Raw genomic sequence first — 14,112 nt, forward strand, 5'->3', positions numbered from 1 at the left:
AGTTTGCTTCAGAGATAGATATTGAGCTTTATAATATCTCCTTATGTATTTGCAACAGTAGAATATCTATAAGGCCCTCTGTACATTGTTCCTTCCTCTCTACGCATGGTTCCTTCACTGCCTTCAAAGAAAATTATTACATCTCCTTAATATGGCAGATTACTAACCTAATTTTAAATTCGTGGCAAATACTCGATGATTTGAATTTTCCTCCGACAGTTTTTTGGCTTTGTAACTTCATAGCTTTTTTATTTTTTTATTTTAACAGAACAAATCCTAATTTTTGTGTCATACCTTCACTTCGAAGAGCATTGTTAGAATGCAAGAGGCATGCCAATTAACTAATTTTTCTTATTATCTAGGTGGTTTTTATTGAGCTTAATGTTTGTTTTTCTAATAAGATAACAGTGCTAATTCAATTAACGATTAAAAACTATTTTTTTCTTATTATCTAGGTGGTGTCTTGGATTGTTGAATTTATTTGAGCCATCATGGATTTTAGCTGAATCTAAAAACATGAGATTGAAATTGGACTTTTGTGTTGTGATTTTTGATTGTATCATGAAAATGTATATAGAAGAACATATAGTGGAACTAAGTTTTACATTGTGCAGAATATATTAGTAATATTTTGCTTTGTAGGTGGGTGTTGTATAGTGTTGGTTGATATATTGTGGTTTTGATGTAATATGATTCAAAGTATGAGACTTAGCCTAACTTTGTGTGTCAATGTTATTTTTGTTTTTCCATAAAGAATTATGTACTTGCATATGATTTTTTTTTTGCCATAAAGAAATATGTACTTGCATTGAGAGAAGAAAACGTAACAGATATAAGTTACATTACTTTTACGGGGATGTTAAGTTATTTTCTTTAGTAAAAAAAATGCTAATTAACTTGAGAAATTTATTTAATTTTTTTTATAGTTGAAGGCGTGGTTCGTAAAATTTTATTGACTTTGTTTTCTTTGACTATTAGAGATTATTTGGTGAAGGTAATAATATTCTTTTCATGAAGTTATCATTTCATATTTATCATTTGATTTTTCTATTAATTTGCAAAAAAAAAAATGAATATGCAAACGAATGAATAAAATGCTTGAAATAGATAATATTGATCAAAATCTTGAGGTTTAATGATAACAATACACATTACACATTACTTTTTATTTTGTTTTTGAATTGAATTTATAACTGTAATTTTATTCATGTCAATTATTATTTTACTTTTTCATATTTATCATAACTGTAATTTTAGTTGAACCTGGTTGCAGATGGTCATTCTCCGCTGTTTTTGCCATTATGCACACACAAGTTTTCGTTGAATTAATTTCTCTTTTAAAATACATATTCACGACTCTAATCTTTAATTAATTATACCTTATTAGCAAAGCTCTAAAACCGCCCCTCACTTCTTATCCCAACTTTCCCACTTCCCATAAACTTTAATTTTCTCTTACACTTATTATTTTTGGTTCTTAAATATTGGTTCAAACAATAATTTATATGAATTGAAATTACATAATTAAATAGTTATTACAGCAGCTCTTAAGACCCGTGCGGTCATCAATCTAGTTTTGGTTTAAGTGAAGGAAAGGTTTTCTTATGTTTAATTAGGTTTAAGTATACAAATCCAAGAGGCCCTATCCTTGAAAACAAATATAGAATTGAGGGCCTCTGTACTACAATTTCTTTAAGAATTTCAAATTAATTAATTAATTAGATTAATTTATATAATGATTTTTAAAAAAGTTAAATACTTGAATTTTGTACAAAATCATTATTTAAAAGTATGCAGTGAAAGAAATTGAAGTACAAAATTTGCACTCTAAGATACAAAATTAAAGACGCAACGTAACATCAAATTGAAGAAAGGTGAGGTATCTGTGTCCATTCAAATCTTAAATCCAAAATTATGATGACTATTGTAGTCTATTCAAATCTTTAATCCAACCATAATGATCCTATCACTTACCTGGCAGCAATGACATGACTTAGATTATCTCAAGTGTTCATAAAGTTTCTTCAGAGTCTAAACTTTTTACAATGTGCCACTTTTGGGAAGGGTACAAGGAGGTATTTGAGTTTGTATCTGAAGGGTACAAAATAACTCTATTATTAAAGAATATCATTTAAATAAAACTTGGTTATGGCATAGATTCACAAGGATCATTTAAATAAATTAGCCTGCAAGGATTTAGTAATTAGTTTACCAAAGCTCCAATTTGAAAAAGAAAAATTATGCGACGTTTGTCAAAAAGGAAAACAAGTAAATGCTTCTTTTAAATAAGACCTATTCTAAAACAAACACCCTATGAAATTTACAAGGGAAGAAAGCCCAATATATCCCATTTTCACGTTTTTGGATGTAAATGTTTTGTTTTAAATAATGTGGTAAAGATAATCTTGGCAAGTTTGATGCTAAAGATGATGATCATTATTTTTCTAAGATATTCCACTTCTAGTAAAGCTTTTAGAATTTATAATAAAGGATGGTGATGATCTTGTAGAAATTTTGGAAAATAGTCATCAAGAGGACAAAGACAAAAGGTAAGGAAGATAATGAGCAAGCACCTCACCAAGACTTACCAAAAGAATGGATATCCTCCAAGAACCATCCTCTTGACAACATTAGTATCTAAAATTGGGTAACTACTCGAAACTCTTCAAATGAAGAATGTAATCATAAAGCTTTTGTCTATCAAATTGAACCTAATGACATCAATGAAGCTGTCGTTGATGAACATTGGACTCTTGCCATGCAAGAGAAGTTAAATCAATTTGAGAGAAATAGTGTTTTGGAACTTGTTCCTAGACAAAAAGATATTATAGTGATTGGAACCAAATGAGTTTTTCAAAACAAGCTTGATGAAAATGGTGTAATGATAAGAAATAAAGCAATATTTGTTGCCAAAGGTTACAATCGACAAGAGGGCATAGGTTTTGATGAAACCTATGCCACCGTAATTAGATTAGAAGCCATTCACATGCTTCTTGCATTCTCTTGCATAATGGAGTTTAAGAGTGCTTTTTCTATCGGTTATATTCAAAAAGAAGTGTATGTTGTTCAACCCCCTAATTTTAAATTTTTTGAATTTTCAAATCATGTTTACAGATTAAAAAAGGCTTTGTATAGATTGAAACAAGCACCTTGAGCTTGATATAACCGTTTAAGCAAATTTTTAGTTGAAAATAATTTTGAAAGAGGAAAAGTATATACAACTCTTTGTATAAAAAATTAAAGCATGAAATTTTACTCGTTCAAATTTAGGTGGATGCCACTATCTTTGGTGCAACTAATTATGCAAATTAAATTAGAAATGTCTATGATGGGTGACTTCCTCGGTCTACAAGTTCATAAAAACAAAAAATGAAATTTTCATAAATCAATCCAAGTATTGCAAAGAGCTACTCAAGAAATTTGGAATGCATAATGCCATTGAAATCTCAACTCCTATGAGCACCTCGTGCTACCTTTGTAAAGATGAGGAATGTAAGTCGGTTGAAAAGAGTAAGTATATAGGTATGATATAACTACCAAGTTGAACGACAATCCCTATGGAGACGATAACTTGCTACTTTATTACTTGAGTATGATTTGATGCACTTGCTGAATTTACAACATTAGGTTGCTTCATAACTTCCGGGTACCATTACCAGAACATTTTCAACAATTCTTGAGTCAGCGAATTACGATCTCAAAAATCTCACCTTGTTTGCAATATTGAGAAGCTTTTCAAAGTAATTTTGAATCATCTCGAAATCCCTCATTCTTTGAAGTTCGAATTCCCTATCAAGTTCAAGGCTTGCATGTATTTAATTCTTTCATCAGCTTCATATTCTTTCTTGAAATAATCTCATATCTCCTCTGCTGATTTCAAGGACACAATTCATGTTAAAATAATGGTTGATCTATCAGCAAACACGCAGGCCTTTGCATTCTTTGTTTATGTTCCTTTTACTCTTTTATTTGTGCCACGGTGGGATTGTTCGTAAGTACATGAATTTCATAATATTTGTCCATTGCTTCCCGCACATCCAAATATGCGTCCATACACACTTGATTCATAAAAACAATAATTTCTTAGAACTACCACAAACAACATGTAAACTGAACATAAATTACTAAATTAAAATTAACTGCAACCTAATACAAATACCGCATGAGCAGTCGTAAACACAATATCCTGATAAAAAAAATGCCGTAAACACAATATTTAACAACTCCTTAATACCTTGCTATCCATTGGTGTCTTTGAAAACACAATCAAGGAAAGTTTCATTGATGATAAATACTATGCCTTAAAACCTCCAACTTTGAATCTACAATGTGTTGATGTTGTTAGCAATCAATCCACCAACAGCGAACATGATGATGATGATGGTGATAGATAGTGATGATGATGGTTGAATAAGTTGGTTTTCGTAGGTTCTGATGTTTCTAGAGAGAATTTAAAATCACAATCTCGGTATTAATCGCGTCACGATCAGCCTTAATCGCCCTGCAATTCCTTTTGTAAAGACATCTGGGAATTTAAAATTCAAAAATTGCATCGTGATCCATGTAAGTTTTGATTTTTGACGAACTGAGAACATGTTTTCTCATTCTTAAATCGCACCACTACCTGACCAAATCTTGTCATGATTTTGCGCTATGGGAGTTTTTTTACTAAATATTAAAAAAACTAAATAAAAAAAAGAAAAAAAAAAAAAGAAGATGAGTTGCCTCCCATCAAGCACTTCTTTAGCGTCACTAGCTTGACCCTTAGGCTCATTCACTTTGAATGTGGAGGTGGTGTTAGGTTATTGTATTTCAACTACTTGATTAGATGATACATCTTTGAACACGAATGGACTAGACTAGTTGGACTTTAACTTCCCAGGAAATATATCAACCATGAATTGATTAATAAAACTAGTTAGCCAATATAGAACTCTCTCTATCAAATTCTTTTCATTGTACGTCTTAGTTTTCTCCTTCTAAATGACTGCATTCTCATAAGCTTGTAAGTTGTAACTGCATCTCTTCAAAATCATTCACTTTCAGCAACCTCTTCATTCGAGCTAGTGTTTGATGAAAATTCAGGAACTTGAATTCCCAATATGCCTTATGCTCTAACTCCATGAGTACATGACAAGATTCCCCATAAACTAGTTGATACAGTGACATGCCAAGATGTGTCTTGAATGCATTTCTATATGTTCATAACGCATCGTCCAACTTCTTATATCAATCTTTCCTCGAAGTTGCAACAATGTTTTCTAAGAAGTCGATGCCCCAACAGTCAAAAGGTTCAATCTCTAGAATTTTATTAAGGGAATTTCACTCCTCTTGACTATACTACATGTACGTTGGCATTTGTCACGATTCTTCACAAATTATATTCAATCCTTGAACATGGTAGGCCACCAAAAATCTCATTGTAGAATTGATGACATGTCATCTTACGTTATTTTTAGCATATTTTTCAGTCATTTTAGTTATCATTTGACCCAAATTAGAGGATTTTTAAAACAAGTCATATTGTTTAAGGAACATTTTGCAATGTTTTCAGATCAAGTTATGTAATTCAAGTTTTCCCAAAACCAAGCAATTCTTGGGTTTGTTTTTTATGTATTTCATTGTAAATCATGTAATTTGGCAAAGTAAGACACCTCATAAAGAATTGGGAAGGCAATGAATGAATATTCAATAGGTCTCTAAGACATTACAAGTTGATTTTTTTTTGTCTCAAGACCAAAAACAATTATGAGGGAAAAAACACTAAAAAAGACGAAGAAAAAAGCGAAAACACGTTTGAAGGTGGTGCTACGGGCCCCGGGTGTGCTGCCATATGCCCCAGGTGTGCAATACCCTGCTGAAAAGCACCGTTTTAATGCACCATGCGTGTGGCGCACAGGGCCACATGCGGTGCACGTGCGCTAGGAGCATAAATTGGAACTTTTTCAATTTTAAATCAAGATTGGTTTCAACACATCTTTTATTTTCAGAATGATATCTAAGTGGTTAAGGAAGTTATCAAAAGTATTTCCAAAGATAGATAAATCATCCATAAGTTTTAAAACCGCCCTGTCAGTAGACTCAAAATCTTCAAATACTAAAAATATCGTTTGACAGAAATATAGAAGCTTAAGTGACAGTATCATTATTCAACTTTTATAGGTTATTATTGATAATAGATAGATTATAATTCATAATAGATTATTGAAACAATGCCACAAGTACAAAGGCATTTTAAATAGAAAATTATTTGAAAACCCAACTAAGAGTTGCAATAAATAGAATCTACATAGGGACTTTGGCTACAAGGCAGAGATGATTCTTCTTGTGTTGAGTGATCCCTGGCAACATTTCTGTATCAATATCTTCCTTTACCAACCCATGTGGTAATTCCCAATCAAATGAATAGAGAAGATTAGCAAGGGTAAGTTCCAACGATGCAACTGCAACAGAAATACCTGGGCAAATTCTACGGCCTGCTCCAAACGGAATTAATTCAAAATCATGTCCAAGAAAATTTATAGAACTCTCTAAGAATCTCTCAGGATAAAACTCTTCCGGATCTTTCCAAATTTCAGAGTCTCTATGAATAGACCAAGCATTCACATATACTATTGTTTTTGCAGGAATATGGTAGCCACCTACAATGCACTTTTCCCTTGTTTCTCTTGGCAAAAGCAATGGAGCTGGTAGGTACAATCTCAATGTCTCTTTTATCACCGCCTTCAAATAGACGAAATTTTGTAGATCATCTCCGTCTAGAAAATCCTTTTTAACTCTTGATCCCCTAATCTCTTCTTGTACTTTCTTCATTACTCTTGGGTTTTTTATTAGGGCAGTCATAGCCCACACTATCGTGGCAGACGTGGTATCTGTTGCGGCTACAAGCATGTCCTAAACATAAAGAATACGAGTAGTTAAGTACTCTTTAAAGATTTTGTAAAATACTTACTATTAACAAGATAAAAGTTCGCAACATAACTGATACCGCCATTTTACAAGAGAATATTCTTTGATATAGTGGATTTAAAGTGAGTAAAAAATATCAAATTCGAAAAGGAATCAAGACCAACATACCACGAGGACTCCTTTGATATGATCAAAAGTGAGATCAGTTGAAAACAAACGTTGTTTCATCAATTCGAGTAAGACATCAACAATAAACTCTCCATCTGTATTTTGTCTATTTGGATCCAAATGTTCATCAATAACCTCTTGGTAAAATGCATCCATCTCCTTGAAATTTCTATCAAGACGACCATGCAATCCCCTAAGTTTATCAATCCAACTCATGAATGTAATATAATCAGAAACAAAGAAAGCTGTCATCAAGGCCTCAAACTCATGCAACATTCCATGGAATTTACTCCTCTCAATCCCTTGTTCCTCGTACCTCTTCCCAAAAGCAATCCTACAAATCATTGTACTATATAGAGAAGTCAATATCTCACTCAAATTTGTAACATTTGAAGAAGCAGCATGATTAGAAATATTTTTTATCATTTGCTTCACCTCAAACTTTCTTATAGAAGAATAATATGACACACGCTTGGCGCTAAATATATGAATAACACAAAGTTTTCTTATCTCTCTCCAAAAATCACTATATTGAGAAAATGCAATGTCTGACCCATTATAAGATAATTTTTGCTGGCCATATAACACAGGTCTATTAGAAAACACTTGATCATTATTTTTAAATATTTCTTTCGCAATTTCAGCCGAAGAAACAACAATAGCTGATCTTAAACCTAGTTGAAGTGAAAATATTGGTCCATAAATTTTTGAAAGTTTTGAAAATTGAAGATAAAGAATAGAATTGTCTAGTTGATGAAGATTCCCTATTATGGGTAGGCCTCTAGGACCAGGTGGGTGAGGTTCATTGAGGCTTCTTCTACGTTTCTGGAAGAACAGAAGTAATGGAAAAGTTAGGCACAAAACAAGCAGAAGTAGTGACAACATTATCACTTAACTATGAAAAGGAAAAAGAGATTTAGTTGTTAACTTTGTTTTCTTTGTTGATAGAAAATCGTTAACTTTGACTTAGAATGATAAAACATACGCATGTATATATAACCTGGTTTTAGGCCTACAGTTAATAGCTTAGATTCTACATCCACTCATGCAGCTCCTATATTTTGAAAATGGATTTTTTTTTTTTTAAGAAGTTAAATTAACCGACCCAAATTAGCATCGGGGGAAATCGAACTTGAGACCTTCAGGAGGAGCACACTCTCAAGTCCCAAATCAATATAAAAGTAGTGTTAAAAAGAAAATGTTCTTAACATTTATCTAAAAGAAGTGTGCAAAGAGATGATTAAAAAAAAGAGTATTCCTGATAATTATTTGATGATTTGTATATAAAAGAATTGTTTTGTGGTGATATTTGTATATTATAACCTTTTTTAAATCTTTTCTTTGCACAAAACAACAACAAAAGGAAAAACAACATAGTTACTTGGAAAAACAACAACAAAAGGAAAACAACATAGTTACTGGGTGGTAAAAAAAAGTATTCCTAATAATTATTTGATGATTTATATATAATAGAATTGTTTTGCGATTTTATAATTTCTTATATTGATTTTATCAAAGTAGTTGAGTAAAATCCTTCGATTTTGGTTGCGGTTTTATGATAAGCTAAAAAACAGTTAAGAACTGACACGTAGGCTCTTCTACTTGATAAGTTATTTATGTTTGGATATGTACACTAAAAGGTACTTACCTAAATTGAAGTGTTTGGATGTGACATTACACAAGCAATTATCGAAATTTTAAATATTTTTAATTTAACAAAAAAAATCAAAGAATCGAACCACAATTATCAAGATTTATTTTGATAAAACTAATCAAGATGTAAAAAAAAATATTATAATATATTTAATTATATATATATATATAGTCAATCTTCGTCCTTAAAAAAATATCAAAGTTACATAATTGTATGCTGCGTAAACACTCTGTATAAATAAACTTGAGAAATTATGATTGTAAACTTACCATATAAATAGATATCAGTGTACAGTTTGTTACAAAAAAAAAAAAAGACAAGTTAAGTTAAGTTTTTTTTTTATTCAGCTTCATTTTGTTACGTAACAAAAAAATAATAAAAATCTTTCTTAAAAAGATAAAAAAAAAATGTAGTTACATGTGTTATTTTAGTAAGATAAGTATATAACAATTTTGTTACTTATGCACCGCCAAAGATAACTAACATTATAATTAAAATATATGTTTTTTTTTCTAAAAACAATATATATATATATTTTGAAAAAGTGGATGCAGAGAGAATCGAAGGAGGTTACATAAATTCATAAGTTCCTTGTTAAGCTGAAGGGTAAGCTGAAAATTTAGGTTTATTAAAATATGGCATAAGCAGCTTATGAAACTACGTTAAGCTATTTTTATTTATTTACTCAAACACCTTTAAAAAGGCTTATAGGAGTAGATAAGCCCGCATAAGCTCAAAATAAGCCAATCCAAACGGGGCCTTAATTTGATTAAAACTCATCTAGAGATAGTTGTTCGGAAGGATCCTACTTAGAAGCCTAAATGCATGCTGAGTAAATATTTTTGTAGTATTCTGCTCTTCTTCCAACAAAATTCACTTGCGCCCAGCTGAACTTCCGAAAATACTCCTGCATGAGTTAAGTCACACAGTGTGACTTAACTCACGCACCTTATAGCTCTGCGTGACTTAAGTCACATTTTCTTTTGTGTATTGTTTATTTTATTTATTTTTTCTACCAATTATTTTAATAGCTATATTCACACGCTTTAAGTCTAGAGAAGTAGAGAATTCAGGTTTTAAACCCCGACCCTAGCACGTAATATTGTCCATAATTAACGACCAATGGAGATGTACGCTTACGAGACTTGGGTTTGGTTTATGTCCTCGTAATCGATTTCTATTTTTTTCTTTCCTCTTTTTTTAATATATTTTGCGCTTACATATGGCCGACAAAGGATAACTTCGTGCGACGAGGTGTTATAATTAGTGACTCCCAATTGTGTGTTACAGGATGTGGCCAAAATGAAACAATAGATCATATAATAATCCACTATCCTATTTTTGGCAATCTTTGGCAACAAATTAAGACTTGGATTGGTGTGTTTTATTTGGATCCTCAACAGGTTACGGATCATTATTATCAATTTGTTCACTCTTCATGTGGTTACGCTCCACGACGGTCTTTCCTACATTTGATTTGGCTTTGTGGTATTTGGGTTCTCTGGAATGAAAGAAACCAAAGACTTTTTGCCAACACAACTAAAACAGCAGCGCAACTCCTTGAGAAGACTAAGATTACATCCCTCCGATGGCTAAAAGCAAAAAATATGTGCTTTCCTTTTGGTTATCATATGTGGTGGCAGCATCCCCTTATTTGTTTGGGGATTGGTTGATGTTTTTTTTTTTTTTTTTTTTCGTTTTTGACTTATGTTGGTTTATCTGGAATCTTTGTTGTAACTTTGTTTTGTTTCCTTAGGCACTACTTGTGGTAGAGACCAAATTTTTTTGTTAATATATCTCATTTTTCCTTGTTTAAAAATAGATATATTTTACGCTTATGAAAAAAAAAAACTTATTTTGACGAATACTTATACATTTCACAAATTGTATTTTATTAATTTTATATTGCCGTGATTTATAACATCTCGAACAAACATCTAAAATATGCATAACATAGTTGACAAGGGATGTTGTCGTATACAGGTACGGAAGTTTAAATCCTGATTTTGCACTTATTCATTTTATGGGTGATTTTTTAGCCACTAATTTACTTGGAAAATAAAATATCAATACAAGATTATTTTTTTTAAGCGTGAAATTTGTTAATCACACAGTGATGCCTAACACAAGAAATGCTAAGATTAGGTAAAAAAAAAATTTTGAAGGAATTAGGTAAATTTATTAATCACACACTAATTCCTAACGCAAGAAATGCTAATATTAGGTTAAAAGACATACAGATAAGAGAAAATAAAAGCAAGACCGAATTGTAGTGCATAATTAAACCCACAAACAACTTCCATCACTGAGAGGGACCAAGATTTCACATTAAAAATATCAATACAAAATGACAAATATGTATTCATCATCAAGTAAATGCCAAAAATAAAATCAATACTTGAATGAGTCACATACGACACGACTCCTCTATTTACACAAGAACCTAACTCATTTGCTTTTATTAAAGGAAGAAAAAAACATACCATTTTTCTCACCCAAGTTTTGCTACTTCAATTTAAGCTAGCTACTGCATTATTAGGATCAAGAAATACTGGATCGATAAGTATGTGTTGGTTAGGGCATAAAAGCCTTAAGCATATCAAGAATTGTCACATGGAGTTAGGCAACCACACACGTGATTTGAAGACTACATTTTTCATCCAAAATCCTACCACAATGTGTATACTTGTATTCTACATTCTCTCCTCACCAACAATGTCTTGCTCAATTATTTCGATACAAACAATCAGTCACATGTAAGCAAAACTATCGACTAAGATAAAAAAATGTTAGAAAATCATTACATTGGCTAAGAACATATATATATAAGTGATTTGGCGAGCTCATCTTTACGGGTAACTTTTGTATTAGGTATATGAATCATCTCACTTATATGAAACTTGATATATATTATACCAAATTAAATTTTGAATTAGTTTTTTTAATTATAAACATACTTATGTTTTTTTTTTAACAATCAAAAATGGAATTATATTAACAACAATAGTCTCAATAGCACAAGACGTGCCACAAAGACTACTTCAGAATTCTGTACAACAACAAAACCAAGTTAGCCAATACCCAAACATTATAACGGGTTTGACCACCAACTAAAAGTTCCAAACAAAAAAGAAGCTTTTCTAGCTTTCAACCAACCTAAAGACAAATAGTTTACTTTATCAAGCAACCTGGGTAAAGGAGTAATAAAATCATTGAAACACATATTGTTACGTTCAGTCCATAAGACCCAGGCACAAAGAAGCCAAATAAGCTGAAAAAAAGACTGAGTAGCCTTACTTCCACCTGTTGAGTGAACAAAGTGATCAGACAAAACATTAGTGTCCACTCCAACAAAACCAATCCAATCACAAACCAACGACCAAAGTAAAGCAAAGTACGAACAAGAGAGAAACAAATGTTGCGCCGATTCCAAAGCACCGCAACCAGAGACACACAAACCAGCTTCTGATGGAATTACACCTCTATACATCAGATTCGATTTGGTAGGCAACCGATCACGAAGAAGCCGCCAAGGAAAGGCTGATACCTTCAAAGGAACCTGTCTGTGCCAAATCATCTCTGCTACCGAGTCCACCATCGGCAAATCTTTAGAAGTCAACACAGAATAAGCCCCCCGAACAGAGTAGCCCTGCGAGGGGTCCGGGAGCCACAGCCACTGGTCTGAAACATCAAGCAGAAGAGCCCTACACTCCTCTAACATCTCCTCCTCCCACGCCCAATCTCCGCCTCCACTGCCACGCCTCACCTCCCTCCTCAACATCAAGAGAAAACATCTCTGACATTATAACATATTTATTTTCAAAAAGCTCAAACAACCTACGAAAACGAACACACAAAGGTATCGACCCCAACCAAGTATCAAACCAAAAAAAGAGTATCATTACCATCCCCCACCTTCTTACTAACACATTCCTTAAACCAATCCCCCCCCCCCCCAACACCACCGTCCCCATCCCTAATCCTCCCCACCTCCCGCCACCAAGAAGAACAACTCCGGCCCCCATCCTCCAACCTCCCACACACCTCGCCATAACGAGCGACTAAAACTCTATACCAAAAACCACCCCTATCCACTAACATCCTCCAACACCATTTCCCTAGTAAGGCAATATTAAACTCCTTCAACTGTCTAACCCCTAACCCTCCAAACTCCTTTTGGAGACAAACAGAACTCCAATCTATCTAAGACATTTTCCTGTGATCCTCACTCCACCCCAAAAAAAATTATTAAATAAAAATTCAATGGCAGAGATTATACCTGACGGAGCTTTGAAGAAGGAAAGAGCATAGACAGACAGAGAGGTCAACACAGATTTGAGAAGAACCAAACGGCAACCAAAAGAGAGGAAACGACTATTCCAACCTGACAGTCTAGTTTTTATACGATTCACAACAGGGTCCCAGAAACACAAACGTCGAGGATTCCCACCAATCGGCATACCCAAGTATAAGAAAGGCACCTTTCCCACTTTACAATTTAGCACAGACGCAGCCTCAAATAACCAGGAAGAGACGATATTAACCCCAACCAACGAACTCTTGTGGGAATTAACTTTCAAATCAGACAAAGCCTCAAAGATAAAAAGAGTCGCCCTCATTGCCCGAACATTGGCCCAAGTTTTAGTACCCAACAACAAAGTATCATCAGCAAATTGGAGGTGAGACACAAACACCAGATTGACTACCCCAATGCTATAACCAGTAAACAAACGAGTCTCAACCAGCGACCTCATCAAAACATTCAGACCTTCTGCCGCCAATAAAAACAAAAAAGGAGACAACGGGTCCCCTTGCCTCAACCCCCTCTTTAACTAAAACTCTTCAGTGGGACTGCCATTCACAAGGACAGAAGCTGTAGCGGTACTGACACACTCTCTTATCCATTTTCTCCAAAGAACAGGGAAAGACATCTTGGACAAAACAGAATCCAAATACCCCCAATCAACCGAGTCATATGCCTTTTCAAAATCCACTTTAAATAACATAAGGTCTTTTTTTCTTTTTACGAGCCTCATCGACAACCTCATTAGCTATCAAAATCCCATCTAGAATTTGCCTATTTTTAACAAAAGTCGATTGAGAGTCGGAAACAACAGAGTCAATTACCCCTCGAAGCCTATTAGCTAGCAATTTTGCCAAAATTTTGTAAATACTCCCCACCAAGGAAATAGGACGAAAGTCATTAAGCTTCTGAGGGCTATCAACTTTAGGAATTAAGGCAATAAAAGTAGTGTTGATACCTTTAGATAATTTACCATTGCGATGAAACTCAGACACAAATCTCATGATATCCTCTTTCAAGTCCATCCAGAAATCTTTATAAAGCCAAAATTAATACCATCGGGGCCCGGACTCTTAAA

The 14,112-nt window shown here is 33.2% G+C and overlaps 1 protein-coding gene across 1 annotated transcript; it reads right to left on the minus strand.

Moving 5' to 3' along the window:
- Positions 1–6,201: 6,201 nt before the first annotated feature.
- Positions 6,202–8,111, minus strand: LOC25491648 (cytochrome P450 83B1). Its single transcript, XM_013599636.3, has 2 exons — positions 7,078–8,111; positions 6,202–6,894 (listed from the first exon to the last, which is right to left on the minus strand). The coding sequence occupies exons 1-2, from the start codon at positions 7,960–7,962 to the stop codon at positions 6,286–6,288; spliced, it is 1,494 nt and encodes a 497-aa protein (XP_013455090.1). The 5' UTR covers positions 7,963–8,111; the 3' UTR covers positions 6,202–6,285.
- Positions 8,112–14,112: the final 6,001 nt, after the last annotated feature.

Source organism: Medicago truncatula, chromosome 4, assembly GCF_003473485.1.
Source record: "Medicago truncatula cultivar Jemalong A17 chromosome 4, MtrunA17r5.0-ANR, whole genome shotgun sequence".
Classification (NCBI taxonomy): domain Eukaryota; kingdom Viridiplantae; phylum Streptophyta; class Magnoliopsida; order Fabales; family Fabaceae; genus Medicago; species Medicago truncatula.